Source organism: Rhineura floridana, chromosome 4 (assembly GCF_030035675.1).
Source record: "Rhineura floridana isolate rRhiFlo1 chromosome 4, rRhiFlo1.hap2, whole genome shotgun sequence".
Lineage (NCBI taxonomy): Eukaryota > Metazoa > Chordata > Lepidosauria > Squamata > Rhineuridae > Rhineura > Rhineura floridana.
Genome location: NC_084483.1, coordinates 196,901,661 through 196,928,790, shown reverse-complemented (window position 1 = coordinate 196,928,790; position 27,130 = coordinate 196,901,661). Strand labels below are relative to the sequence as shown.

The 27,130-nt window shown below is 42.4% G+C and overlaps 1 protein-coding gene across 3 annotated transcripts in view; it reads left to right on the top strand.

Moving 5' to 3' along the window:
• EFEMP1 (EGF containing fibulin extracellular matrix protein 1) overlaps positions 1–27,130 on the top strand; it is a 113,694-nt gene that overhangs the window by 71,004 nt on the left and 15,560 nt on the right. For 2 of the 3 annotated variants that reach the window (XM_061626478.1, XM_061626479.1), the window contains exons 5-6: positions 17,817–17,939; positions 20,814–20,933. The exons of the other annotated variant lie outside the window; for it this stretch is intronic. In XM_061626478.1, coding sequence (XP_061482462.1) covers positions 17,817–17,939; positions 20,814–20,933 — 243 coding nt within the window. The remainder of the gene's footprint in view (positions 1–17,816; positions 17,940–20,813; positions 20,934–27,130) is intronic. 3 annotated transcript variants of the gene reach the window in all.

Sequence of the window (27,130 nt, the reverse complement as noted above, 5' to 3'; positions counted from 1 at the left end):
TGGGTGGGTGGGCACTGGGCAGAGAGGAAGCCCCCTTCCTTTCCAAAAGGAAAACACTGTGAAAAGTATCATTGTTTTTCAGCGTTTCCCCCACCTTTTTATTCTACAGCAGGCACTTGTACCCTCCCACCCAAATTTAATCCAAAGCTGTCCCTGGCCATATCCACACCAGGCCTTTATTTCAGTTTAGAGAGTCATGGCTTCTCTGAAAGAATCCTGGGAAGTGTAGTTAGTGAAGGGTTCTGAAAGTTGCTAGGAGAGGCCCTGTTCCCCTCACAGAGCTTCAATCAGATGCGGCTGACTGTTAAACCACTCTGGCCGCTGGAGCTCTTTCAGGGGAATAGGAGTCTCCTCTCAGCACCCTTCACCAACTACACTTCCCAGGATTCTTTGGGGGAAGCCATGAAAGTTTAAAATGAAATAAAGGTCTGGTGTGGGTGTGGCCCCCTGATTAGGCAAGCCCAGCAGCTATGAGTCTGGCTTTCAGAACACTGACAGTTGGTTCTTACTGAGTATGCCCGATGCTATCATTGAATTCAATGTAAAATTTCTTAAATTATTTAAAAACCAGACAGGCATTTTTTAAACTGCAGAATATGGGGCAAGGTCAGTAACAGGATTACAGGTACTCAGTGAACATGGTTGATTTTTAATTAATTTCAACATATTATGAGAACTCTGAGAGAAAAAAGTCCAAAAGGAGTCTGGGTTCTTTTTCTCTGTTTATAGACTTTGAACTTTCGATTCTCTCTGTTTTGTGTATCACCATGAAAATTTAGAGTGTTGTTAAGCAAGTGTTTCTGAGTTCAGGACTATACGTTTTGTAAGGTTTTGTTTTGAAATGAGCTTATGGGAAGCATCAGAATGACATGGGGAGGTATTCTCAATTTAACATTGCGGAATGTGAAAAATCTACGCTGGCTATAGTATACAGCCAGTCTCATGGCTGTATAATTTGTACTTCTACAAATAAAGAGAGTTATTCTACAAATATTCAGTTCCTCAAAGATTACTGAATACCTCCCCCATTTGTGTGTCGGTGGTGCCATCTCAGCTACCTAAGGAGTGGCACTCACAATCTGAACATTGGAAATAGAAGGATTTATTAATACTAAGCTTACTTTACTAAGCCGTTGCAAGAATTAGTAAGGTTTGGGAAGAACTTCAAACCTTCTAAAATGCTAAATAATCGGTAGTGTTTGCTTTAAACTTATGCTGATCATGGAATTGAGGCACAACACCTGGGTAGACAGGGAGACCATGCTGGCTCCAATTTATTTAATCTAACTTGTGCTTATCCACAGTGTGAATCATAGAGTTAGTGTCCCGAGAAAGTTCTTAAATGGCTCCTTATCTTTCACAAACTGTCCTAGTTGTCTCCTTCCAAAATGAATATGCCTTAGCCCCATTTCTTATCTAACTGAGTATTTACCCACCCGCAGGAGTGTGTTAAGAATCTCACACGTATGTGTTTAGTGGTGGGGAAATCATTGCTGCTTGCTCCTGGCTGAGCCCTTCAAAGGCATATTTTAAAAGCTGGAACTACAACAGGAATCTACTTATTTACTCAGGGAGTTGTAGAAATTTCAGAAAAAGGGGGCAGCTGCCAACAGATAGCATGACTGCAGCTGGAAAACAATATCCTCATTGAGATAAGGCTTCTGCTTTTGATAGGTATTAACTGAGCTTGGCTTGAACTTAAATTGCACTCTCAGAGCCCAAAAAGAACTCTGAAAACTTCTTCAGAGTGAGAGTTCAATTGCTCTTTGCGTGTTTCATTTTGGGGGCTGTGTGGGGTGGCGGTGGGGACTAGTTCAGTGGTGGAGCACCTGCTTTGCATGCAAAACCCTGGCATTTCCAGTAAAAGGATCTGCTTGGACCCTTGGAGAGCTGTTGCCAGCCAGAGACAACAACACTGTGCTAGGAAAGTTTTTGGCTTCTTGTTTCCAGGTGTTAAACTGCTGTTAAAAGATGGCAGTCCTAATTTTGTTGTCAAGTCAAAGGAGGGGGAAAGAATTTGAGCCTCGGTAACTGATTATTGAGTGCCAGTGTGTTGTTGTGGTTAAGGTGTTGGACTATGACCTGGGAGACCAGGCTTCGATCCCCCACACAGCCAATGAGGCCCACTGGGTGACCTTGGGCCAGTCACTGCCTCTCAGCCTCAGAGGAAGGCAATGGTAAACCACCTCTGAATACCCCTTACTATGAAAACCCTATTCATAGGGTCATCATAAGACGGAATTGACTTGAAGGCAGTCCTTAACTGATGATTATACAAGAGCTGGGAATACTCTGTGGCTCTGGAGCAGGTGTGGAGAACCTTCCCCCCCAGATGTTGCCGAACGACAACTTCCATCAGCTCCAACAAGCCTAGCCAACCACTCGATAGGTAGCTAGTAGGCTATGTACAGCCTAGCGTAAGGATGGGGAGCCTGTGGCCCTCCAGATGTTGGACTCCAACTCCCGTGAAGCTCCAGTCAGGATGGTGAATGGTCAGGGGATGATGGGAGCTGTAGTCCAGCAGCATCTGGAGGGCGGGAGCCACAGGCCTAGTGAGGTCTGCAGGCCTGGCTTCCCAGGTCTCCAAGGAGAGAAGTAAACAAAACAGAAACGATTAGCAAACTGGAAACTATAAATTCAACAAAGTTAAGTGAAAAAAAATCAGATAATTCTGGATACCATTAGAGCATAATCAGATTTTTGGCTGCCTTTCAAAGAAGGATGGCAGCTTCATATCAAACATTGAATAGCTTTTTTAGGAACTTATATAAGCAAAGAAATCACACACAAGGACTTCATTCTTGGGAGGGGTGGTCTCTCTTCCCTCCCCCCTTCTTTCTTTCTTTTTGCAGTGATGAACCAGGAGGTTAATTTGCTGGCATTAATTTGATTTAGCCGTTACATTGTCTTTTCACGTTCAAAAACTTGTTTTTTAAAACACTGCAGAATATGGTGCTGAACAGAGTTACATGGAAATGTTTCATATTAGTTTTGAAGATGATATGCCACATGGGAGGAGGGGGGGAGCTCTTTTATCTCCAATCATTTTTTTGACTATCCTCCAACATTTATTGGTCATCGTGGGTGGGTTAGAGCTGCACTCACACTGTGTTGCTTTCATGCTTGCTCCATCTGTGAAAAGAACAGATTTAAAGAGGCAACTCCAGCAACTGAAAGTTAGTCCAATTTGTATCTGTCCATTTACATCATGACAGCTAGTGTTAACAAACTGGTTAGAGCATCTTTCTGCAGCCTGAAGATAAATTGCATCATAGCGTTCAGACTATGATGTCAAAATGAAACATAACCCACATTTACAAGCTCATTTACAACAAGGGAGTCAACAATTATTTGCACTTCCATCCCGCCCTACATCAATTTCATGATCCCAGGGTGGGTTACAAAAAATAAAAGTACATTTAAAAAATAATAAAGACACTTAAAATATAGCAAAAAATACAATCAAGCAACAGATTCACAGGAAAAATACTTACAATTCAGCATCACATCAGTCCCCAGTAAAATGCATCTCTCACAATATATGCAGATTGCATTTTATAAACCATAATCTTTGCATCTTATGAAATAATGGTGACAACAGTAATTAACTTTCCTAGAGCAGAACCCAAACCAAGTTAATTCACCTTCCATTGATTTCAGAGAGACAGATTTCAGTACATGCTTCATCATCCTTTTGATATCTATGCAAGCTAAAAGAGCTGAATTTTGGTTATATTGGGCCTGCAGTCTTTAAGTTAACACTCTTTTACTTTAATAATAATAATAGTATTTCCATTTTTAGAATAGGATGGAGGAAATTTGTCAGTAAATCAATCAGAAGGAAGTTACATTGAAGAAACAAATTATTTAGGTAAACCAGTTTTGGAGAAACAGGCAGTGTGAGGTAGTGGTTAGAGTGTCGGACTCAGACCTGGGAGACCAGAGTTCAAATCCCTGCTCGGCTTTGAAACTCATTGAGTGACCTTGGGCCAGTCACTGTCTCTCAGCCTAACCTACCTCACAGGGTAAAACCAGGAGAGACAGGATCATGTTTGTATGCCACCTTGAGCTCCTTAGAGGAAAGGTGGGACATAAATGTTACAAATAAATAAAACAAAATAAGTGTGGTCCTGCATGGAATTCTACTGCATATGTTCCAATGGAGCGATTTCCCTCTTTCATAACACTAGAACTTGTGGACATCCTATGAAACTGAATGTTGGAAGATTCAGGACAGACAAAAGAAAGTACTTCTTCACACAGTGCCTAGTTAAACTCTGGAATTTGCTCCCACCAGAGGCAGTGATGGCCACCAACTTGGATGGCTTTAAAAGAGGATTAGCCAAATACATGGATAAGGCTATCGATGGTTACTAACCATGATGGCTATTCTCTGCTTCCACGAATGGAGGCAATATACTTCTGAATACCAGTTGATGGAAATCACAAGTGGGAAAAGTGTGTTCTTGTGCTCATGTCCAGCTTGCAGGCTTCCCATGGACATCTGGTTGGCCACTGTGAGAACAGGATGCTGGACTAGATTGGCCACTGGCCTGATCTAGAAGGGCTCTCTCTCCTATGTTCTTAACTGCATTTGAGCACTATCAGCTATACTTTAATCATCTAGCCTTCAGAGTGGCTCCTTTCAAGTTGTCACCTGATGTCCAGTGAAGTTAACCCTCAGGGAGTGAGGAAAGGAAGGATCCGGCTTACTGGCCAATCCAGTTCCCCATCCCTCAGCTAAAGCCTGGCCATCATCTAGTTTTATAGGCAAAAACAGGGGATAGAGGCTGGCCTGCCATCAGTTCCTGCTCATCCACCTCTCTTGCTTCTGAGCTAGTATTTAGAGGTTTAGTTAGGTGATAATCGGAGTGGGTACTTATATTTGGTCCTGTGGCTTCCAGTTGCTGATCCTTAAGGCTTGGAGATCCATTGGCTGCAACTGAAGGCTATCTTCAAGCCTAATTGCTTCGTGTGGGAGGCAGGTCAGAGAGAGAGGTCACAGGCTGCACGTGGCCCGCAGGCCAGAGGTTCTTCACCCTTGACTGAAACTCTAATGTGTGTTTCCTTTTGCAAGCTGAACACTAGCTTTAAGACATGGGTGACCAACATGCAGTGCAAATTTCATGAGAGTCACTGTCGGGGGATGATTGTGGCCCCCTTGGCTGGGAGCAGGATGACCTGACTCACCTGGCTAGGGCATATATTTAAGCTTGCAGCCCTGCCTGCATCTCTCACACTTCAGTGCTGCCCCTTACCCTGTTAACACATCAAGATGTGTGGTGTGTTAGTAATCACAGCTAGTGTACTAGGGAGGCTGTGTTTTTCCATTAGCGTGCTAGAGTGTACATCATAGTATGCCCATGGAGCTATGTTGCTTGTCATCAGTGATGTCACGGACACTATCCAGTTGGTGCCTGTGACACTCTTATAGCCACATTTCAAATGGCAAAGACCCTGCCAGCAAAAGATCATTGTTTTCCCAGCAACAAAACATTGTCATTTTGAGTATTGGGAAAATGCTTTTTTGCTCCTGGGAGAAGACTTACAAGTCCTGAGCAACAAATGAGGCACTGTTGTTACACAAGGGATGGCCAGCTGGTAGTCATTGGGCTAGATAGCAGCTCTCCAACTTTTCCGAGTCCGTATCAAGCTTTAATTGATGTCTGGTAGATAAACAGATAGAAATAGAAAGCAGATAGAAAATTGCTGTTTCAGTTGTAAAGAAAAGAAGTAATAAACCTTTATTTGTTTTCCACTGCCTATCTATGCCCCTACTCAGGTTTCAAAAAAACATTATTGGAATCACATGAAGCATGGAAGTGGGGCACTGCCTGCTGGCCCTTCCTCCTCTGTCTGTGTCTGCAGAGATGAACCTGATTGCAGGTGGGCACAGCCTTACTCTTCTACTCCACACAGTTGTAATTACATGATTTTGAACACCTGAAAGTAGCTAGTCTCTGGAGGGATCTTTCAGGAAGCACATTAGTTCTTCAGCCCCACCCAACAAAGATGACTCATATTGACAAAGCATATGGGATCTATAACCTTGAAGACCATCTAGGTAAAAGGAACTTTTACCTAGAAGGTTATATTTTTCTAGCCCTTGAGAACACAAAACTTGGTCATCCTTGTGGATGCTGTAAACCAGAGGTGAGGAACCTGTGGCCTTGCAGATGTTGCTAGACTACAACTCCCATCACCATTGACCATGCAGGCTGATGGGATCTGGAGTCCAATAACATCTGGACCATGTTGTTACTCCTCCTTGATCATCTGGAAGAACCCTATCCAATGTATTGGATTAAAACGATAGGCCCTGGATCCATACCTGGCACTGAACAGAGCGCTACTGAGGTAAGCCTACTAATGTGCCCACAAAAGGGCACATTGCTGAGAGCTTCACAAACATAGTCACATCTACACCATACATTTAAAGCACTCCCATGCCATTTTAACTATAATGGAGAAGTTTCTTCAGAGTACTGACCTCACAGAGGTACAATTCCCAGCACCCTGAACAAACTGCAGTTCCTAGGATTCTATGGGGAAAGTCATGACTATTTAAAGTGGTATCATAATGATTTAAATAAGAACATAAGAAGAGCCTGCTGGATCAGTCCAGTGGCCCATCTAGTCCAGTATTCTGTTTTCACAGCTGCCAACCAGATGCCCACAGGAAGCCTGCAACCGGCACATGAGCACAACAGCACTCTCTGCTCCATTAGTTTCCAGCAGCTGATATTCAGAAGCATGCTATCTCCCGACTGTGGAGGCAGAGCATAGCCATCATGGCTAATAGCCATTGATAGCCTTATCCTCCATGTATTTGTCTAATCCTCTTTTAAAGCCATCCAAGTTGGTGGCCATCACTGTCTCCTGTGGGAGCGAATTCCATAGTTTAACTACATGATGCGTGAAGAGGTACTTTTTTTTCTCTTTCCTGAATCTCCCAACATTCAGCTTCATTGGATGTCCACGAATTCTAGCGGTCACGATGCTTCATTTCCAGTCAGTAACGTCCTGCCGAAATCTCATAACTTCTTATTCTACAAACGTTCTGGTTTATTTTTGCCTCGTTTTTGTGCTTTAGTCTTTCCAGACAGCTATAATGTGGTAGCATTGGGGAAACATCCCTAGTAATGCACTATTATCATGTCAAGAATATGTTGCAGAACACACCCAAAATAAAGCACTAGTCTGGAGGGGCCCTAAGGACCCCTCCAGGCATCCTTTTTATTGCACATACATGATTATTTGTGCTCTTGATTCTATCGGGGTGGTCACACACAATCCTGCTTTTATGCTTCAAATGTATGGTGTGACTTTGACGGACCGAGGGATGGGTGAAAAATTCGATTCTGTTTGCATCTCAATCCAAATCTGTCTAATTCGCAATTTCTGAAATACTATGAGAACCGAAAGTTATCCTTTGAAATTCACCTTTACATGAATTTTGCGATTCATGGATACAAAAATGCCCATATTAGGGGAAAGTGTTTATAAAAATGAATATACGGCTGTGAAAAGAACATACAAGAATGCGTTAGATGAGGAGAAACGGCTTAGGAAAAAATGGTACATTAGTCAAAACTGCCTACAAAAATGTGCTATCAGGAGACATCACACTAAAATGCTGGAGAGTTTAGAAACTCGAGAGAACCGAAACTGACAGATCTTTTCATCTCTAGATGGACCCTGGAGCTGCTTTCTGATCTGAAGACAGTGGTAGTATTTTTGTACTGAAAAACGTCAGGGCTTCCAAAACCAAGGAGTTAACAGTTGGCTGGGCACCAGGCCCAGATTTGCAACATTCCAAACATGGAAGGAAGTAGCAAGGGAAATGAAAAAAAAGGAAAGAAAAGCCTTTGACAGAGATTCCAGATAACTTGCTAATGCAGAGGAGGAAACCATAGGATTCGCAAAGTTACTAATGTTGCTCCCAAATGTAAAAAGGGATCAAGGGGGGATCCCAGGAAGCGTATGAGTAACTGAGCTTGGCTTTAGCCATAAGAAATATAAGGGGGAAATATAAGGAAAGGGCAAGTCATGGCACCACTGTCCTAAAGTGGTCCTCACAAGGGGTAAATGTGGCATGATTAATGAATTTCCTTAGGCTTTTGGAAAAATCTCTCCTCAAACAGTAGACAAACTGACATAATTTGCCAGAACTCTTCAAAGGCTTATCCTTCAAAGCAATAACTGCATGGTTAAGGGAGGAAATTTATTGGGGTGGGTTGAAGGTGAAAGCTACAGCACTATCCTTCACATTAAGTCAGATGTGATTTTTCTTTTTTCTTTTCTAAGACAGAGCAATCCTGTACAATTCTACTGAGAAGGAAGTCCCATAAATTTCAGGGAGACTTATTTCGAGGTATCTGGGAAAAGATTGAGGCTTAAAATATCATGTCTCCCATAAAAGGTAGAACATGTGCTGCAAGTTCTCCATTTCAGGTCAAGTAACCAAACTCTGCCAAATGCCTGCCGCACAGTTCCCATAGGCAACAACCTTTGTCAACCACGTTGAGCTATGTGCTTTTTCACAGAGGGGAGATGAAGGAAATGGTCTTTTGCAGCACAGCAGGCAGGCAGGCAATAAATTTGTTCTCCATCCATGGAACGCTTTGTTCCCCATAACCTATTACCTGCTGCCCTCCAGATGTTTTGGACTATACCTCCCAGCAGCCCCAGCCAACACTGTTGGAAGTTGTAGTCCAAAATATCTAGAGGGCACCTGATTGGGAAAGACTGGGATATACCAACATCCTATCTGCTTCCCAAACCTTTTCCAACATCAGAAACACATTGGAGATCTTTTAGGCTGAAATCCCAGAGCCAGGGATGGAAGACCTGTGGCCCTCTAGATGTTGCTGGACTACAGTTCCCATCATCCCTGCCTACTGGCTGTGCTGGGTGGGGCTGATGGGAGTTGTAGCCCAACGGCATCTGGAGGGCCACAAGTTCCCCATCCCCATACTAGGGAGTAAGCCCCAGTAAAAACAGTGGAACTTCCCAGTAAGCATGTAGACGATTGTACTGTTAGGACATAGTGTGGTACTGCTAGTCCTAGTCGTACTCAAGGTAGATCCATTGATGTTAACAGACATGACTAACTTAGGTTCATTCATTTCAGTGAGTTTACTCTGAGTAGGACTTTGTTCAATACAACCCATAATTTTGAAAAACATAGACAAAGGAGACCACAGTGCATACTTGCCAATAAATGGAGCAGGGTCTCTACTGTGATGGCCCTAAAGCTGAGAGGCTTGACCTCCGTAAAGAGGATTTGTGTTTGCTTTCTCCCAGCTGTGTCACATATTGAGTGTGGACCTACAGCAGTGATGGAGGATGTATGTCCCTCAGATGCTGTTGGATTCCCAACTCCCATCAGCCCCACAGCATGTCCAATGGTCAGTGATTATGAGATTTGTAATCCAGAAACATCTGGAGAGTTACAGGGTCCCCATCCCTGATGTACAGCAATGCTACTCCTGAACATCTGGGGTGCTGTGGTTCTTGGTTTGGCTGGGTAGCTGTCTTCCGGCTGACCATTGGCACTAAGAGGTTGGGCGCCTCCATCATACAGAATTGTAGGCACCAGGGTTTAGATTCTTAGGTGCCTTGGCAAGGAGCGCTCGGGGGTTTTCCAGCCCTGCAGACAGCCGGCAATCAAGAATAATGAGCTACAGCACATGCTTGAGTTGGCTGAATATGTTGCTCTGTAACCATGGTCTCCAGATTGACACAGGTTTAAAAGGGCATGGAGGCAACCCTGTGGCTTGTTACATAAAAGAGCGGTGCTGAAGGAATAATTGCACTGAAGTTTAAATGACTAGTGGGAACCGCACTGAGAATGCCGAGCACTGTTGTGATTATTTGGTTGTAGGAAGCAAGCTGCAGGGATTAAAATGTTACATAAGGGAGCAAGCAGCGTGAGTCAGGGGTTTTGGGAAGAATGACTCACAGCCAGAGGGAACAGAGCCAGGCATGTAAGAGGGACCAAGGCAGAGAGAGAGAGAGAGAGAGAGAGAGAGATCCTAAAGCACACTTTCTCGGAAGCAAGATCCAATGAAATCCATGGGACCAAACTTTTGCAAGTCAATGTGACCTTAGGCTGGAGGTTCCAGCAAAACTGATCCAGTGTTCACAGAGATCGAACCCTAAAGGGGAGAGGATTGGGGGCAGAAGACTTAAAAAAACAGCTTGCTTCAAAGAAGGGTCTTTTGAGAGGGCTCAAAGCAGCTCACCCAGAATTTCAGCACCGAATGAAAGAGTGTTCTGCCAAAGTCAGCAACAGAAGGGACAAACAGTATAAATCACTTTGCAAGAGAGGACTGGGTACATTTTTGGCAAATGAGGGAAAACCACTGGAGTGTACCTGTTAGTGAAGCTAGTGGGAATGAACGTAATTAAATGCAAGCCAATCTGTATTCTACAGCTGTTTCACCCCCCCCCAAAAAAACGCACACCAACTTTTCACAGTATTTTTGGACAATCCCAGAAACCTGAACAGGTAGCAAAGCAATTTGGAGATCTTATTTAGGAGTATTTATTCACTAATAGGCAAAAAAAACCTTGCAGTTTAAGAACGTACCTATAACCAACAGATATTTCTATCAAACTTTAAAAAGCAGGGAAATTGGGCAGCTGTAGTGAATGCACCAGGGAAGCAGGAGACCTGACCTCCTCTTTGAGATTGTACTGCCCTACAAAGTTGTCAAAATGCAAACACAATGTGGGTTGGTCTTTCACAGTCCAATCCACTTCCTGTGTAGCTTCAAAGAATTTGGTAATGTGCCTCTAGAGGGGGAGGGGTGAAAGAAGGGGGAGGGAAGGGACAAGAGGGAGGGGATAAGGAAGAGGAGGGGAGGGGAGCTTTATCATTTGCATGCTTTTTGAGTTCAGTGGTTTTTACTCCTGTACAATCATGCTTAGGAAAAGTGGAACTGACCTAGAGGAGGGGGAGGAGGGGAGAGATGGGGAGGAAGGGGAGGGGGAGGGAGGAAAGGAGAGGAGATTGGGTGGGTGGGCACTGGGCAGCAGGAAAGCCCCTTTCCAAAAGGAAAACGTTGTGAACAGTATCATTGTTTTTCAGGGTTTTCCCCACCTTTTTATTCTACAGCAGACAGGTGTAGCCTCCCACCCAAATTTAAACCAAAGCTGTCCCTGGCCACAACCACACCAGACCTTTATTTCACTTTAGACAGTCATGGCTTCCCCCAAAGAATCCTGGGAAGTGTAGTTTGTGAAGGGTGCTGAGAGTTGCTAGGAGATGCCCTATTCCCCTCACAGAGCTACAATACCCAGAAGAGGGGCTGACTGTTCGACCACTCTGGCCACTGGAGCTCTGTCAGGAGAATAGGAGTCTCCTAGCAACTCTCAGCGTCCTTCACAAACTATACTTCCCAGGATTCTTTGGGGGAAGCCATGACTGTTTAACATGGAATCAATGTCTGGATGGGCATGGCCCCCTGATTAGCCTGGTTTTTAGAACACTGACAGTTGGTTCTTACTGAGCATGCCCGTCCTAATTATTGACTCCAATGTTTCTTGTTTCTTATTTAAATTAATTAAAAATCAGCCATGCATTTTTTTTTAACTTTTAAACTGCAGAAGATGAAGGTCAGAGTATGGGGCAAGGTCAGTAATAGGATTACAGGTTCTCTGTGAACATGGCTTATTTTTAATTAATTTTAACAAATTATGAGACCACTGACAGAAAAAAGTCCAACAGAGGTCTGGATTTTTTTCTCATTTTACACTTTGAACTCTCGATTCTTTCTGACTGTTTTGTGTATCGCCATGAAAACTTAGAGGGTTGGTAAGCAAGCATTTCTGAGCTCAGAACTATAAGAATTGGAAGGTTTTGTTTTGAAATGAGCTTATGGGAAGCAGCAGAATGGCATGGGGAGCCATACAGAATGGCATTTTCAATTTAACATTGTGGAATGCAAAAGAATCCATCCTGGCTATAGTATATAGCCACTCTCGTGGCTGTATAATAAGAAACATTGGCTAAAGTATTGTCTTGGGATTGCTGCAGAAACCCCTCAATGGCAATGCCTTCAAAGATTTCATGGCTCTGGCTCTGGGGTATGATGAAACCTCTGGCTGCCCTTGGCTAAACAGCCTTCATGTTAACAGGGGAACAGGGAAAGACCAATTGTCTCTGGCTGAGCTCCTTGGATCTTACATGGAAGGGCTGTAGTTTAGTGGTAGAGTATTTGTCTCGTATGCAAAGGTCCCAGGTTCAATCCCTGGTGTCTCCAGGTAATGCCTGAAAAGCTGGGGAGCCCCTGCCAGTCAGTGTAGTCATTACTGAGCCAGATGGACCAAGGGTCTGCCTCAGAATAAGGCAGCTTCCTATGTTCCTACAGAATGGCAGGGAAAGCAGAAAGACCTAGGGAAGGAGGGGTGGATTGATGTAGGGATGTTGGGAAGGAAGGGGCACAGAGCGGTCTGAGAAGGCACAAGCTAAAGCAGACAGGGCCAAGGGAAGGAGGGTTGCAAGAGACAATTGTTCTGAGCAATGGAGGGAAGAAGAAATGGTCAGAGGGAAGAAATAGAGGGGGGAAAGAGGGAAGAGGTGCACATGGCTGCTTTAGAGATAAGGGTTGCTTCCACACTAGGCCTTTGCTCTGGAATGGCCATCCTCCATTCACAGTGGTGTCTGGTGCCCATTGAGACTGGTAGGGTGGGAGGCAAAGAGATCAACAGGAGGTGGAGCCAGAGGCAGAGCCAACTAACTCTAGCTTTGCCTCCCTCCTTCCCTGCTGAGTGCTACAAGGGAAACACTGACCCTAAGTAGGAAGAAGCTGGTAGGCAGTGACACCCCCTGGAATAAGAAGGCAGGGAGGTGAGGGCTGGTGATGGTAGACTGAGGTTGTGGGACACTGGCCCCTTTGCCCTAAGGGACCAGCCTCCACTGTTGGTTCATTCACTTTTTACGGAGAATGCGGATGATGTCGCTGCCAGATGGTTGCATTACTTTGTTTCCTGCGTTGTCCTGATGAGTTGCCTCCCTCCCATCCTCTTTTTTAAGCAATAAAATGTGGTTGCAGAGACAGTCTGTCCAGTGTAGATAGGCAGAGTGCTAACGAGCCTTTTGGGGGCCCTTTGCCTTTAATTAAACACTTCCTGGTTGCAGGTTCAACCTGTTTTACTGCTTCCTGATTAGTGTGAAAGGGGGAATTGCTGATGAATTGCCCTTTGAATAGCTTGTCTATTGCCCCAATGTCAGTTTCTGTTCCAATGGGGGTGGGTGGATTTTCATTATTAGTTTCTTTTCATTTTTTTCCTGTTAATTTTTTATAGCAAAATAGTACATGCGTGCAAATTGATAAAAATTTCTGGGAAAAAGCACTCCATCTTGAGGGGCGGCATCACTTTGAGTTAACCCCAAGTGTTTGTTCACACATACATGTTCATCACAATAACAACATTCTTAAGTGATGTCTTTGCATGTGTATGAATAGGAAATGGCAGATCTGTGCCATATCTCCTCATATTCCCTTAAACACTTAACAAGAGATGTCGGTTCATCAAGTGCAAAGTAAACCAGGGTAGATAAACTAAGGCTGTAATCCTATACACCTTTCAATGGAAATGTATCCCATTGAAATCACCGGTGTTACTTTTGAGTACATATGCATAGGATTGCACCATAAGTTATGTCCATGCATGTGAACGATTCCTAAAACTCAAACTATATATAAGCCAATGGTGGCTAGCAGGGAGACCAACAGTGGTTGGACCCAGAACCAATGATAGGTACTACTGAGCTACTCCCTGACTGGTTGTAAGAAGGCAAGCAGGTGGGGACTAGCAGAGGGCAGACTGAGGTTGGTGTGATGCCCCAGTCACCCTAATGGACCGGCCTCCACTGAATTGTAGAACTCAATTATACATACTTTTGTCTGACCTCTTTGTTGTTATTTTACCATATGCAGCTGCAGAAACTGCACTCTTGAGTGAAAGATTGCAGTGGGAAGGAGCTTCCTAATCCTTTGCCCTGGTGGATTTCCCACTCACCCTGCGGGCATCTGTATCTTTTCCTCTGAAGGTTGAAAAGCAACTGGAGGTATTTTGAGAGAAAAATACTGGGGGAAGAGTTGAGAACCCCCTCTCCCCCAAAAATCTTCTGTTTCAAATTGCAGCTTAAGTGGTATTTTAATATCACAAGGAGTTTGAGCTTATCTAGGACTATTGAAGTGTCAGAAATGAGACATAAGAGAGAAAAAGGAAGAGAGAATGAACTTTAGCACCTCTTCCTTATCAGGATGCAGAGTGCCAGTTCACCCCAATATCTGTATGAAGTAGTTATCCCTACTCCTGTACCAGTTTGTTGAAGCAGTCTCTTTTCTTCCCATGGACCAATTGTCTCCCTACTATAGGATCTTAAAGCAAGGGGTGGGGACTGATTCTCAGTCTGAGGGCCATTCCATGGGCAATCTTGCAGGGGGCCACATTGCCAATGGCAAAAGTGGGTAGAGTGATAGGGGTGATTCTTACATTTGTACAGTAAATATCAACAGTTTCTACATACACCCACAGGCTGTCCCTACAGCATGTTAGGGATGGGCAAGAAATTAGATTCAGTTCACATTTCAAGCCGAATCTATCAAATTCGCACTTTCCAAAACAATATGAGAGCCAAACACAGCCATCCTTTGAAATTCACACCATCAAATTTTGCAGTAAAGTTCTCCAATCAAGCAATGTTTACATAAACATGTATGTTAGGGGAAAGTGTGCATAAAAATGAATATAAAAGTGAAAATAACATTAAAAAAGGAGTTAATATGACAAGGATTTACTTGCAAAAATGTCAAAACTGCCTACAAAAATGTGTTTATTAGAAGAGATTTGCACTAAAATGCTGGAGAATTTTCATGAGGATTTTTTATTTTAAAAAATGGCAAATTGCTGCAGAATTGTGGAGAACTGAATTTAAGACTGGAAAAATGATAAACGGAGAGAACCGAAATTGACAGATTTTTCCATTTCTATAACACATACACATAAACAGGGACTCTGCAGGTCTTTGCAATACACAAGCTCTCCCTTTGCATTCACGGTGTGTGAATACAGATTTTTGCAGTGTGCACACAGTATACATATATGCATACACATACACTTGTCATAGTGACAGGCATTTGGCTAGTTAATTTAAATTCTGCATTCCACCTGTCCCTCTCCTTCTGTATACTTTTCCAGCAGTGAGCCAGCTTTTAGGAACTGATAACAGTCATCAATTCAAGGGAAAGTTTCTTTTGAGCTGTCAGATAGGAAGCATGTAGGAAAATATTTGGGCATTTGAAGTGTGTGTGTGTCGGGGGAGGAAGCATAAAGAATAAAGTCCAAATAGTCAGTTCTATTTGTGATTTGGGTTTTTTATGTGTGGTCAAGTTTGTTTTCATTTTGCATGAGAAAGAATCCATCTTTTCTTTTCCATGGCCCCACCCGGAATCTGCCACTGGTCCCCAGCTCCTGAACAAATACAGAGAGTTCAACTGGGATTTGTAAACTAGTTTTAAGGAATTTATTTGTTCAGCTTAGAGACTTCCAGTTGGTGTTGAGTGCCAGAAGAAACTCCTGTCAAACTGCACTGCATCAGATTATAACAGGCATAAATCTGGGAAGGCATAAATCATTGTACACAAACCCAGTACAATGATGCAGTGTGTCAAATCCTGGGGGGGGGGGAGAAGAACAGAATCGCGATCCATTACAGTGCCATTTACTTAAAGAAGATGGTGGAGCTGTAAAATATGCCATTCACCCAAAGTTAATTCTTAAAAGAAAGTGGTGTTGTTCTAAAATATTGCATTCAGCCAATGCAAAGTTCATATCAAGCCCTTCTTCTTTCAACAAGCCTTTTAAGTAGAGACCTTATCCCAGTCCGCATCTGTGTTGGAATTATTTAAAGATGTTTTTAAATATTTTTTTTAAATAAAAAACTTTTTAAAGATGTTTTGTTTTTATGATGTTTTATAAATGTTTTTAGTGTTTTGTCATTTGTTTGCCACCCTGGGCTTCTTCTGGGAGGAAGGGCATGCTATAAATGTAAATAATGATGATGGTGATGATGATGACGTTAATGACATTTCCGTGGATGATTGAGTTTCATCCACTTTCCATAGGTCTATACAGATGACAGATTGTTAGGGAGAATGGAGGCAGAGGGTGGAATTGCACCTGCTGCCTCGCCCATCTGGGTACATTAATCTGACCTTCTATCCCAGGGGTGGGGAACCTTTTCCAGTCTGAGATGAGTAACAAGAGTGGGATACGCTAGCAACTTCTAAATTTATGCATGGTGTGGAGGAAATCGATAGAGAGACCTTTTCTCCCTCTCATAAAGCTCAAATCAGTGAAGTTGGGGATTCTGGAATGGCAAAAGAAATTACTTCTTTACACTGTGCATAGTTAAACTATGGAATTCACTTCCTCAAGATGTGGTGATGGCTTCCAGTTTGGACAGCCTTAAGAAGGGATCAGGCAGATTCAGGAAGGATGCTATCTATGGCTACTATCTCTGATGGATATGTTCTACCCCCACTGTCAGAGGCAGTGAAGCCCTTGAAAATCAGTTGCTGGGAATCACAGGTGGGACGAATGCAAGACCAGAGGCACTGTGCCTCTTAATACCAGTCGCTGGTGAACAACAGTGGGAGAGAGCTGTTGCCCTCATATCCTGCCTGTGGGCTTCCCATAGGCATGTGGTTCGCGACTATAGAAAACAAGATGCTGGACTAGTGAGGCCTTTAGTCTGAACCAGCTGGGCTGTTAGGTATTTTTGAATGGATTGTGTTGGTTTGTAGACAGGCCAGTGCTCATCCAGATGTTATAGCCCGAGATCCAGTAAGAGGGAAGCAGCAGCCACAGAACTGAGGAATCATAACCATTAAAAGGTGACTAGGAGGTCATCTAGTCCAACCCCTTCCTGAAGGCAGGATCCACTATGATATCCCTGACAGATGACTGTTTAGCCTCTGTCACCTCCAGTGGAGGAGAGCCCACCACCTCCTAAGGCAGTGTGTTCCACTGTTTAATAGGGATGGGAGAGAAATTCAATTCAGTTTACTTTTAAAGCTAAATCTATCAAATTTGCACTTTCCAAAACACTGCAAAAACCAAAATACAGAAATCCTTCAAAATTTGCAGTTATGCAAATTTTGTAATGGAGTTCTCCAACCAGTGTTTACAGAAATGCATATATTAGGAGGAAGCATGCATAAAAAGAAATATATTAGTGAAAGCAAAAATGTGTACACTAGTCAAAACTGCATACAAAAATATGTTTTTCTTGAGAAATTCTAAAATGCTGAAGAATTTTCATGGGGATTTTTTATTTTTAAAAATGACAAATTGTTACAGAAATGTGGAGAACTGAATTTAAGACTGGAAAAATGAGAAATGGAGAAGACCAAAACTGACAGATCCTTCCATCCCTGCTGTCAAACAACCTTTTCCATTAGGAAGTTTTCCTTCTAATGTTTAGCCAAAATCTGTGTCCCTGCAATTTCCACTCGGTGGCTATAATCCTGTCCTCTGGACCAAAAGAAAGCAAGTCTGCTCTGTCTTCTTCATGACACCCCAGCAGATATTTGAGGGCAACTAGCATTTCTGTACTTAATCTTCACTTCACCAAGCTAATCATACTGTTCCATCAACATGGGGATCAAACCTTGAACATGGGATTCAGCTGCCTCTACTTTCACCCAAAGCAAGCTTCGGAGAAGAATAGAAAAGTTTGGGGCATGTTTCTGAAGTCCATAAGCATGCTGTCCTTTTTGTTTCTTTGCTTTCAAAAGATGTTGACGAATGTGCAACAGGCACCCACACCTGTAGGTTAGATCAGATATGCATCAACTTAAGAGGATCGTTCACCTGCCAGTGTTCATCCGGGTATCAGAAGCGAGGGGACCAGTGTATCGGTAAGTACTGTACTGGGAAGTATCATGTCCCCTGGCTGTATAGTTTAAGATGAAAAGCCTTCGTCACCCACCCATGTCTTTTCACTTGGATTTTATTTTATTTTGCATACATTTTAACGCACTGGTGGACTCGGAGCAGATTACGTATGAGCCTCTAAACCCACTCTTTAAAGGGACATTAGAGGTGTATATCTCACAAAGTGTTCACAATATACAGTAAGAGTGGAGAACCTGTGACCCTCCTGATGTTGTTGGACTACAACTCCCATCATTATTTTATTATTATTTATTAAATTTATGACACCCCCATACTTCCAAAGGAGCCCAGGGCAGCAAACATGTCAACAAAACAATTTAATAAGAAAAAGAAAAGTATTCTAAAAACAGTTAAAAACATTCTAAAACAAGGTTACAGTTAAAAACATTCTTTCATCAGTGATCTTCAGGTAACCAGGAACAATCTCCTTCAGCCATCAAAATGCCTTCTATTTAGATAAATAGCAATTGTGGGATGTATCTGCTATCATCCCATACCATTGGCCATGCTGGCTGGGCTAATGAGAGTTGAAGTCCAGCAACATCCCTGACCTGATAGAGTCCCTTTCATCCCTGCTCCATTGCTCTAAAAATTAGGGTCAATAATAGGGGGTCTCAGGTCTCATGCATCCACTTGCCATAAGCTGTGTTTTTTTTTCTTTTGTGTGTTTTTCTTTTATTATTATTATCAATCAAAGTACATATCAATCTAAATATAATAACAAAAAATAAAAAAAGATTCATAGGGTCACCATAAGTGTGTCATCAACTTGAAGGCATATAACAACAACAGTTAGAAAACAGATTATAAGAAAAATAAATACATTCCAAGATTGCTGTTTAATCTAAACAGAGTGCATCTATTTAGTTAAATGTCTGTTTGTTTGTTTATTTATATTGACTGCTTCATCTTTCAAAAGAAGACGTTTGTAACATTCTAAAAATATCAGAAATAAATACAATAAAATGCAACAAAAATTACACCTTTTAAAACAGCACAGAACAATGAAGTAAGATTCTTTTATCAATATAAACTGAAACAATTAATATATGGGGTCCGTAATGGCTAATAGCAGATCCAGGATACTGAAATACAGCAGAGGCAACCAGCAGCCCAACCCGCTAAAATATACACGCATGTACCTATAGGTAGCAGTGGCCCTCTGGCTTCTGCTGTTGTCTCCCCACCTTGAGCTCACACTAAAAGGTGGGACAAAATTACACTTCCCCCACTGCTAGGATCCCCTGTTCTCACAAGTTGGATGCGGGAAAGTAATGTGAAAGAAGGGAAGCTGGGGGGAAATGGGATTTCTGTTCTGGAATTTAAATTATATATATTCCAAGACAAAAATTGAGCATTGACACAGAAAAGAATGAAAATAAACATCAACAGAAGATAAAAATAAAGAAAAGCAACAATAAACATCAACAGTAAATAAATGTACAAATCTTGAAACTCGGCTTGCAAACAAACCTAAGTACCTTTAGGGATGTCTTCACTAAACAGAATGGTTTTAAGCTATGGACAGCACAATCCAAACCCAAGATCCGCCGTAATGAGAGAGTTTGGATTCAGGAGATCTTGGGCTTTTCTGGCTGAGTAGGCTATGATGGCGTAAAGTCCCTCACCCCACCTGAGCCAAAGATATGCTGGCATATGTTTCCTCACCTTGGCTCAGCTGGGGCTCTATTGGCTCAGCCAGAGTTCAGCTGGCAGAATTTACACTGGCATAAATCCCCAACAAGGGGAGTTCTGCGGCAGGGCATGGAGAAACTTACATTTTTTCCCAAACCCTGTTCACCTCAGTCATGTGACCTAGAGCCCACTCCTCAAAACTCACGGCCATGCTCACCTGATGGCTCACCTGGCAATATCCCCACCTGGAGGCTCCTGAGCAGAGTTTGGAATAGGGGTAACTAATGCCAGCCTAAGTTACACTGGCTTCCTATAGTTAGGATTGCTGTCTTAGCAAACCTACAAACATCAGGGTATTTTATATAACACTGATTTTTTGGCATTTCTGTACATTCCTGCCACCAAAGGATCACCAGAAACAATGTAGATATAGTTGAAATGTAAATCATCACAATAAAATAGATTTAAAAAACAAACAAACTAATAGCTACATTACTGGAGGAAAGCAGACTAGAGCAGCCTTCACTAGCCTGGTGCCCTCAAAATATTTTGAACTACAGTTCCCATCAGACCCAGCCAGCATGGTTGGGTTGACTGGGACTGATGGGTGTTGTAGTCCAAAAGAAGGTACCAGGTTGGCAAAGGCTGGGCTAGAGAACCTTCAGCTGCATCCTTTATTGATCTTGTATTTGTGCATTTTCCCATAATGTCTGTGTGACTAGAGCCAGGGTTTAAGGTTAACCGTTCCACCTGGCTGCTTCTTTCTCCCTAATTCAACATCTGTCACCCATCATTCCAGTTGGTTACAACTGAGGAAGATATGGGACGGGGAAGGCACTCCATTGGCTCAGCTGCTGTTTGGCTCCTCCCCTCCCTGAGTGGTCTATTTCAGCTGGTCATTTCAAGAACAGTTAACTTTAAGAATTGGTGTCTGGGTTTGCTTTTTCCCTCTTCCCTTCTCATCCCATTTTCCTTTTGTATTATTATATTATAATTGTAAGCCTGTGGACAAGGAAGGTCCTCTTTTAAATCTTTGTCTAGCAGCTAGAAAATTTTAGGTGTTGTATAAACAATGGATAATCATCCTCATCTTTGCGACTTTATACTATTCTAGTGAAATTAAGACCACGATGGCAGTACACTTTTTTCTTAACTCCATTTTGTAATTTTTTTTTAAATGTTGTGCTTTTACGACAACCCAGACATAGATGAATGCATACTCCCTCCATTTTGTCATCATCGATGCGTGAACACTCCTGGTAGCTACTACTGCCAATGCAACGCTGGTTTTCAGTTAACAGCCGACAACCACACATGTTCAGGTAAGCTTCTTTAGAGGAATTGGCACATTTGGACCTAAAAAAGGCTTCCTCACTGCCAAAGAGACAAACCATTGGAGTCCCATTCAGTACAGCAAGGAAATCCAATCTGATGTTCTCTAGATGTTGCTGGACTACAACTCCCATCATCCCTGGCTAGGGGTGGGGAGAAATTCATATTGGTATGCATTTAAAGCTGAATCCATCAAATTCCCACTTTCCAAAACTATGACAAACAAAACAGCCATCCTGCGAAATTCGCACCTGTCCGAATTTTGCAATGCAGTTCTCCAACCAGTGTTTACAAAAATGCATATATTAGGGTAAAGTATGCATAAACATTAATGTATTAGTGAAAATAACCTACAAAAATGTATTATATTAGGAGAAAAAGATTGCAAAACTCTGTACGTGAGCAAACTGCATACAACAATGTGTTTATTAGGAGAAATTAGCACTAAAATGCTAAAGCATTGTCATGAAGCTTTGAAAAAAAGAAATTCACAAATTGCTGTAGACGTGTGGAGAATTGAATTTAAGACTAGAGAAATGGAGAGAACCTAAATTGACAGATTCTTCCAATCCTGTCCTTCTGGCCATGCTAGCTGGGGTTGATGGGAGTTGTTCAACAGCATGTGGAGGATACCATATTGTCTACCCTTCACTGGGATTGTGTTAGTCATCTTACAGGAGTCTTTGCTCATCATGTCCAAAACTACCTGTCAAATCCAGGAACTCGGTCACCAAAACAGTTCTGACAGTTTCCTCAATGCATGGTTTCTGTTTCTTCTCTTTCATAGAATCTCCTGAGAGGGTAAACGTTGCACCCAGATCAGTTTAAATGTCTGGCCCTGTAATGTCAATGTTGAACTAAGATGGTTTTTAGCCTTTATTATGTTGATTGTTTAATTTACTTTGGTGTTGCGGTATTATTCTCAAGCCGACTGTTTTTTAACGATTGCTGGTTTCATGCAGATGGGGAACCTGTAGCGCTCCAGAGGTTGTTGGACTCCACCTCTCCTGATCCCTGGCTATTGGCATTATGGGCTGGCTGGGGCTAATGGACTCCAACAACATCTGGAGGACCACAGGTTCTTCATCCCTCCTTTAAGACATTTGTTACTTTCTGAAACCTAGGAATGCAGTCTGATTAAAAACATTTTAATCAATTAATTGTGATCTTTTTGGCAGTTATTCATTTGATCGATTGAATTTGCACATGAGTGCAAATTTGCATAATATTTCTAAAGGAAGACGCATGTTTTTCTCACTTTCCATGTGATCCACAGATCTGCTGTAGGAGATGTTATCACAGAAAAGGCATTCCTTCACATGCACGAAAAGACAATGCCTCTTTTAAGATACTGTTTGCCATCTGCAGTTTTTATAAGCACTTGTATTTAAAGTTTATATATATAGTTATGACTTGTATTTAAAGTTTATATATATAGTTATGTAGAAGACAAACATTTCTCACATATACTCACACCGTATGCTCCATCCAGGCAAGCAAGAAGCATTTTCACAGTGCATGGGCACATTCCAGCTTGGCAAAAGGAGTTCAGGAAGGTGTAGAGCAGGTTGAAGGGCATCACCTGGAGATAGGAGCATGGACTGGGAAGGGCTGTGGGTTGAGAAGAGTCTCAAGGACTAAATAAAGAGGTCTGGAGGGCTGCATTCAGCCCCCGAGCCTGAGGTTCTCTACCCCTAATCTAACCAATTCATCAATTAAACATATAAGCCTTACTAAAACCTGAATAAATGTGAGGCAGAAGAAGGCAAATCTTAACACATTCCCAGTGTCTTCCAAGTATCGCCTTTCGTCCTCAAAAGGCTCTGTGCAAAGTTATTTAAAGCACTTGACATGCCTATTAATTACTTGGTTGTTTATGAATGAACAATCCCACAATGAATTAGGGTAGTGAACCATTTCAGAACATGCTTTTTCAATAGCTCAGTGGCAGAGCATCTTTGCATGCAGAAGGTCTCAAGTTTGATATCCTTGGTATCTCCACTTTAAAGGACCATGTAACGAGCAATGGGAAGAATCTGTTGTCTGAATCCCTGGAGAGGTGCTCCCAGTCAGAGTAGACAGTACTAGATTAGATGGACAAATAGGCTGGCCTGATATAATGCAGCTTCCTGTGTGTAACAGAATTATCTGCCATTTCATCAGATTTGAGTTCTTAACCGATTTAAATGGAACATAAACATCTATTTATTTATACAGGCTTTCTGCTCCAAATATGCTTTATGGTTTATCTGTTCTTGGCTGCTGTATAACTTCCGCTCACCATCACTTAAATTGCTTTATTGGTTTTGTTTTGTTTTTATCTTTAATTGTTGTTTCTTGGCTTGAGAGTCCCTGGTAGATTTAAAAATCTTCTAGTACACAGATAAATAAATAAATAACAAAATTTAGTGGTTGCTTTTTGTAGCCCAACTTTGGCACAGAAAAAGCACCCCAGCCCGCTCACAGAAATTCCAAGTTAAAAATGCAGTTTAAAACTAAGAATAATAACTTTTTTTAAAAGAGATCATCAGACAACACAAAAAAAGTCTACTCCAGTAGTTATTAAGATAGTATTTGAGATGCAGATAGAGATAGAGAATAGAGGTAGAGCCAGAGTTTAGATAGATAGACAGACAGACAGACAGACAGACATCTACCAAACAACCATTTGAAACAGAGAAACAAAAATCTTAATGGCCTTTTGGAAGACCTGAAAGATATAAGCAGTTTAGGATATAGACAGCAGCAGCAGCATGAGCCTCTTTTGTGTAGTCTGGAGCTGTTCACATTGCCCTTGTGTTGCACAAAGGAGCAATATTGCAGTGGCTTCCATGGCCTGGGGTAATGTGAGCAGGGCCAGTTCTAAAGGGCGGCCAGGTTGGGCACTGGCCGGAGGGCCCCGGAGCTACAGGGGCCCCCGAGGGGCCGTCTGCTCCCTTTCTGCGATCCGCGGGGCCCCCACTTACCTGTCAGCCGGCTCTTTAGCATTGCCCTTAATGAAGATGGCGGTCGAAGCTTCCCTAAGGTACTGAAGCCACAGCCGCCATCTTAGTTGATGGCAGATTTGAGCACGCGTAGCACACACGTGTGCCATCAACAAAGATGGTGGCGGAGGCTTCATTCCCCTTAGGGAAACCACAGCCACCATCTTCATTAAGGGCAATGGTAAAAGATTAGACAGGTAAGGGGGATGTGGGGGGGCGGTCGTGGTTGCGCGCACACACGCCGGGGCCCAGGGCAAGCTGATGCCCAAGGGCCTCCACATGCCTGGAGCCAGCCCTGGATGTGAGTACCAGGTTTATGAAACTCATTGGGGGGGGAAAGTATGCAATTTTAGAGGATCGATTTTCCTCCTCCCAGATTGCACCTCTTAACCTTCTACCATCATAGTTGCTCCTCTTTTTGTTCAGCTGCTCTGGTCCCGATCTGAGCATTGAAAAGAGCTGAAAGGGGAAGTGGGAAAGAGTGTTGCTCTTCCTACTTCCTCTTTCAGCTCTATGCATTTTTCAAGGGGGAGAAAGGTAACTACTCTCGCCACCTCATGACAAAGAGAACAGTGAATAAGGAGGGAGTGCTCAGAGGCTTTGCAAAGGCCAGGGAAGCCCTAAGGAGAATCCCCAGGCCCTGGAGGATTGCATTTGTGCCTGAGGTTCTCCACCTCCGTATAGTGGAATCATTCAAGTGAATTAATTAGCTACAGGCTGTCTCTATGGCTGGTACAGACCATACATTTAAAGTACATGGCATCCTCCAAAGACTCCTGGGAACTGTAGTTTGTTAAGGGAGCTGTGAATTGTAGCTTTGTCAGGGGTAAACTACAGTTCCCAGGTTTCTTTGGGGGAAGTCATGTACTTTAAATATATGACATGCCTATAGTCCCATCAGTAATATAACCAGCTGGTGGGCTTCTTGCTAGCAATTATTAATACACAGTGGTGACGTTGTTGCTATTTATATATGAAAAATCATTGATAAACCACCTTATTCCCATAGCCTAAAACCAGTGTAGGCTCCCAAACATTGCAGGGTTAGTGATCTGGGGAAACAGCCTTACATTCAGGGGGAAATCTATACCTACTGAAAATTCTCTCTGCAGTGAGTAGACGATAAAAAGTTAATCATGCAAAGCAGGGTTCACTACAAGGTCACATACCTAAACTTCACATTTGAAATCCCGGCATGTTTTCACATTGCTATGTCCTCTGATATACTCTGAAGATGGGTATAAAATGGATCCCCCAAAACTGCACTCAGGAGGAATAAATCTCACCATTTTGCAATGTGACGATGCTCTGGAGCACTGCAAAATGATCTATTGGCCTCAAAGGCTCATGTCACTAATGAAGTGGAATTTTAAAAGAACAGGTCTCCAGAGTAATAAATAGCCCCAAATAAATCATAAAACTGCTGCGTGCTGAGAAGCCTTATCAGTATTTGTTTTTTATAGCAATTATTTATAGACCTGCTCCTCACCAAAAATCATACCGGAGGGATGAGGTGCAAGTGGGGAACATGATGGAATGTGGCATTTAAGGACTACACAAAATAAATCTGGGAAAGTTTGCTATATGTTAAAATGGCTCACCCCCACTCATAGAAAAAAAATCTTCCTCTGTTTTTTCTTTTCCTAGCAGAAATGAAAAATAATTCTCACAGGCACAAGAAGTGTGATTGATGGACACATTTCCTGACCCATTTTTAAGAACTTGGAGGGGTTGTCCACTCAGCTTTGGCCTCCATGCTACCTTGTTTCTGCTTTCCCCTTCTTGGGAATTTATGTTATCCATGAAGCACTTAGGAAGACAGTACTGGAAAAAAGTGTTCTTTAACCTTGGATCCCCTGGTGTTGTTTGAATACAACTAGGGTTGCCATATTTCAGTTCCACAAATTTGGGCTGGCTAATTTGCATATTATGCAAATTAAGCATATTAATGGTTGCATTGTCCAGTTATTTTGTTTCTGTGCCTAGTAATTACCACCAAAAACTGGGGGAGGATGTGAGGAATTCCCCAGAAACTTATATTTTCAGCCTTAAATGCCTAGACTCTAGTTTCCAACACTATGGATTTATTTATTTATATCCTGCCCTTCCACTGTTAAAAACAGAGCTCAGGGCAGCTTACAAACATAATAAAAGCAATCACGCAATATAAAAACAATAAAAACACAAAGTAGAAACAAACTTAAAACAAGTCAGAGCAGCAGTATGAAAAGCCAGCAAAACATCAATTAAAGGCAATATTGTGACCAAGAGGCATGTCTGTGTCAACTATAACCTGTAATGCAGATAGAAATCAAGTTTTCAATATTGTCAGTTCAGTCGATAATCTTATCTAATTAGCTTCAAAGGAAGCAACATTTTCAATGACTCCTCTCCAACATTAGATTATACTCCTGCCTCCCCAAGTTTGAAGTACCTGAAGATACCCAACCTTATGCTTATGTTGAACAGTAAATTGAAGATCAGGAAGGAATGGTGTATTCTATCCTTAGAGTATTTAGTATGCTGCTAGAAAGAACAGAATCTTGGTGTACAGCAAGGTTTGCCTGAACTTCAGAGTATTTTGGGCTCCTGCTGGGAGGAAGGGCAGGATAGAAATCAAATAATAAATAAAATAATAATAAATAAAATAAATATTTTGAGTGTACAGTGTATATGGAGTCCTGCCAAAAGTAGTAACAGTAGTAAAAATATTTATATAACGCTTTTCAACAAAATACACACACACATCCATCTATCCCTGGGGCGGAAATGAAGTAGGGTGAACTTTGGTGAGGAGATGCATGCCAGTCATTTTGAAGAAGGATATGTATTAAAAATACTTTTTTTCTGAATTGCTGAACAGATGCTCTGCCAGGCAACAGGGTGAGTGAGGCTGCATTCCAACATAACTTTACTTGGGAGTAAGCATCATTTAACAGGGTGGGGCCAAAAATGCAAATACTAATACTTTAGCCTTTTCTACAGAGAGGTTTGCTTTTAAATCTTGTATTTGTGGTGTGGTATAGTGGTTAAGGTGTTGGACTATGACCTGGGATATCAGGGTTCGAATCCCCACACAGCCATGAAGCTCACTGGGTGACCTTGGGCCAGTCACTGCCTCTCAGCCTCAGAGGAAGGCAATGGTAAACCCCCTCTGAATACCGCTTACCATGAAAACCCATAAGTCGGAATCTACTTGAAGG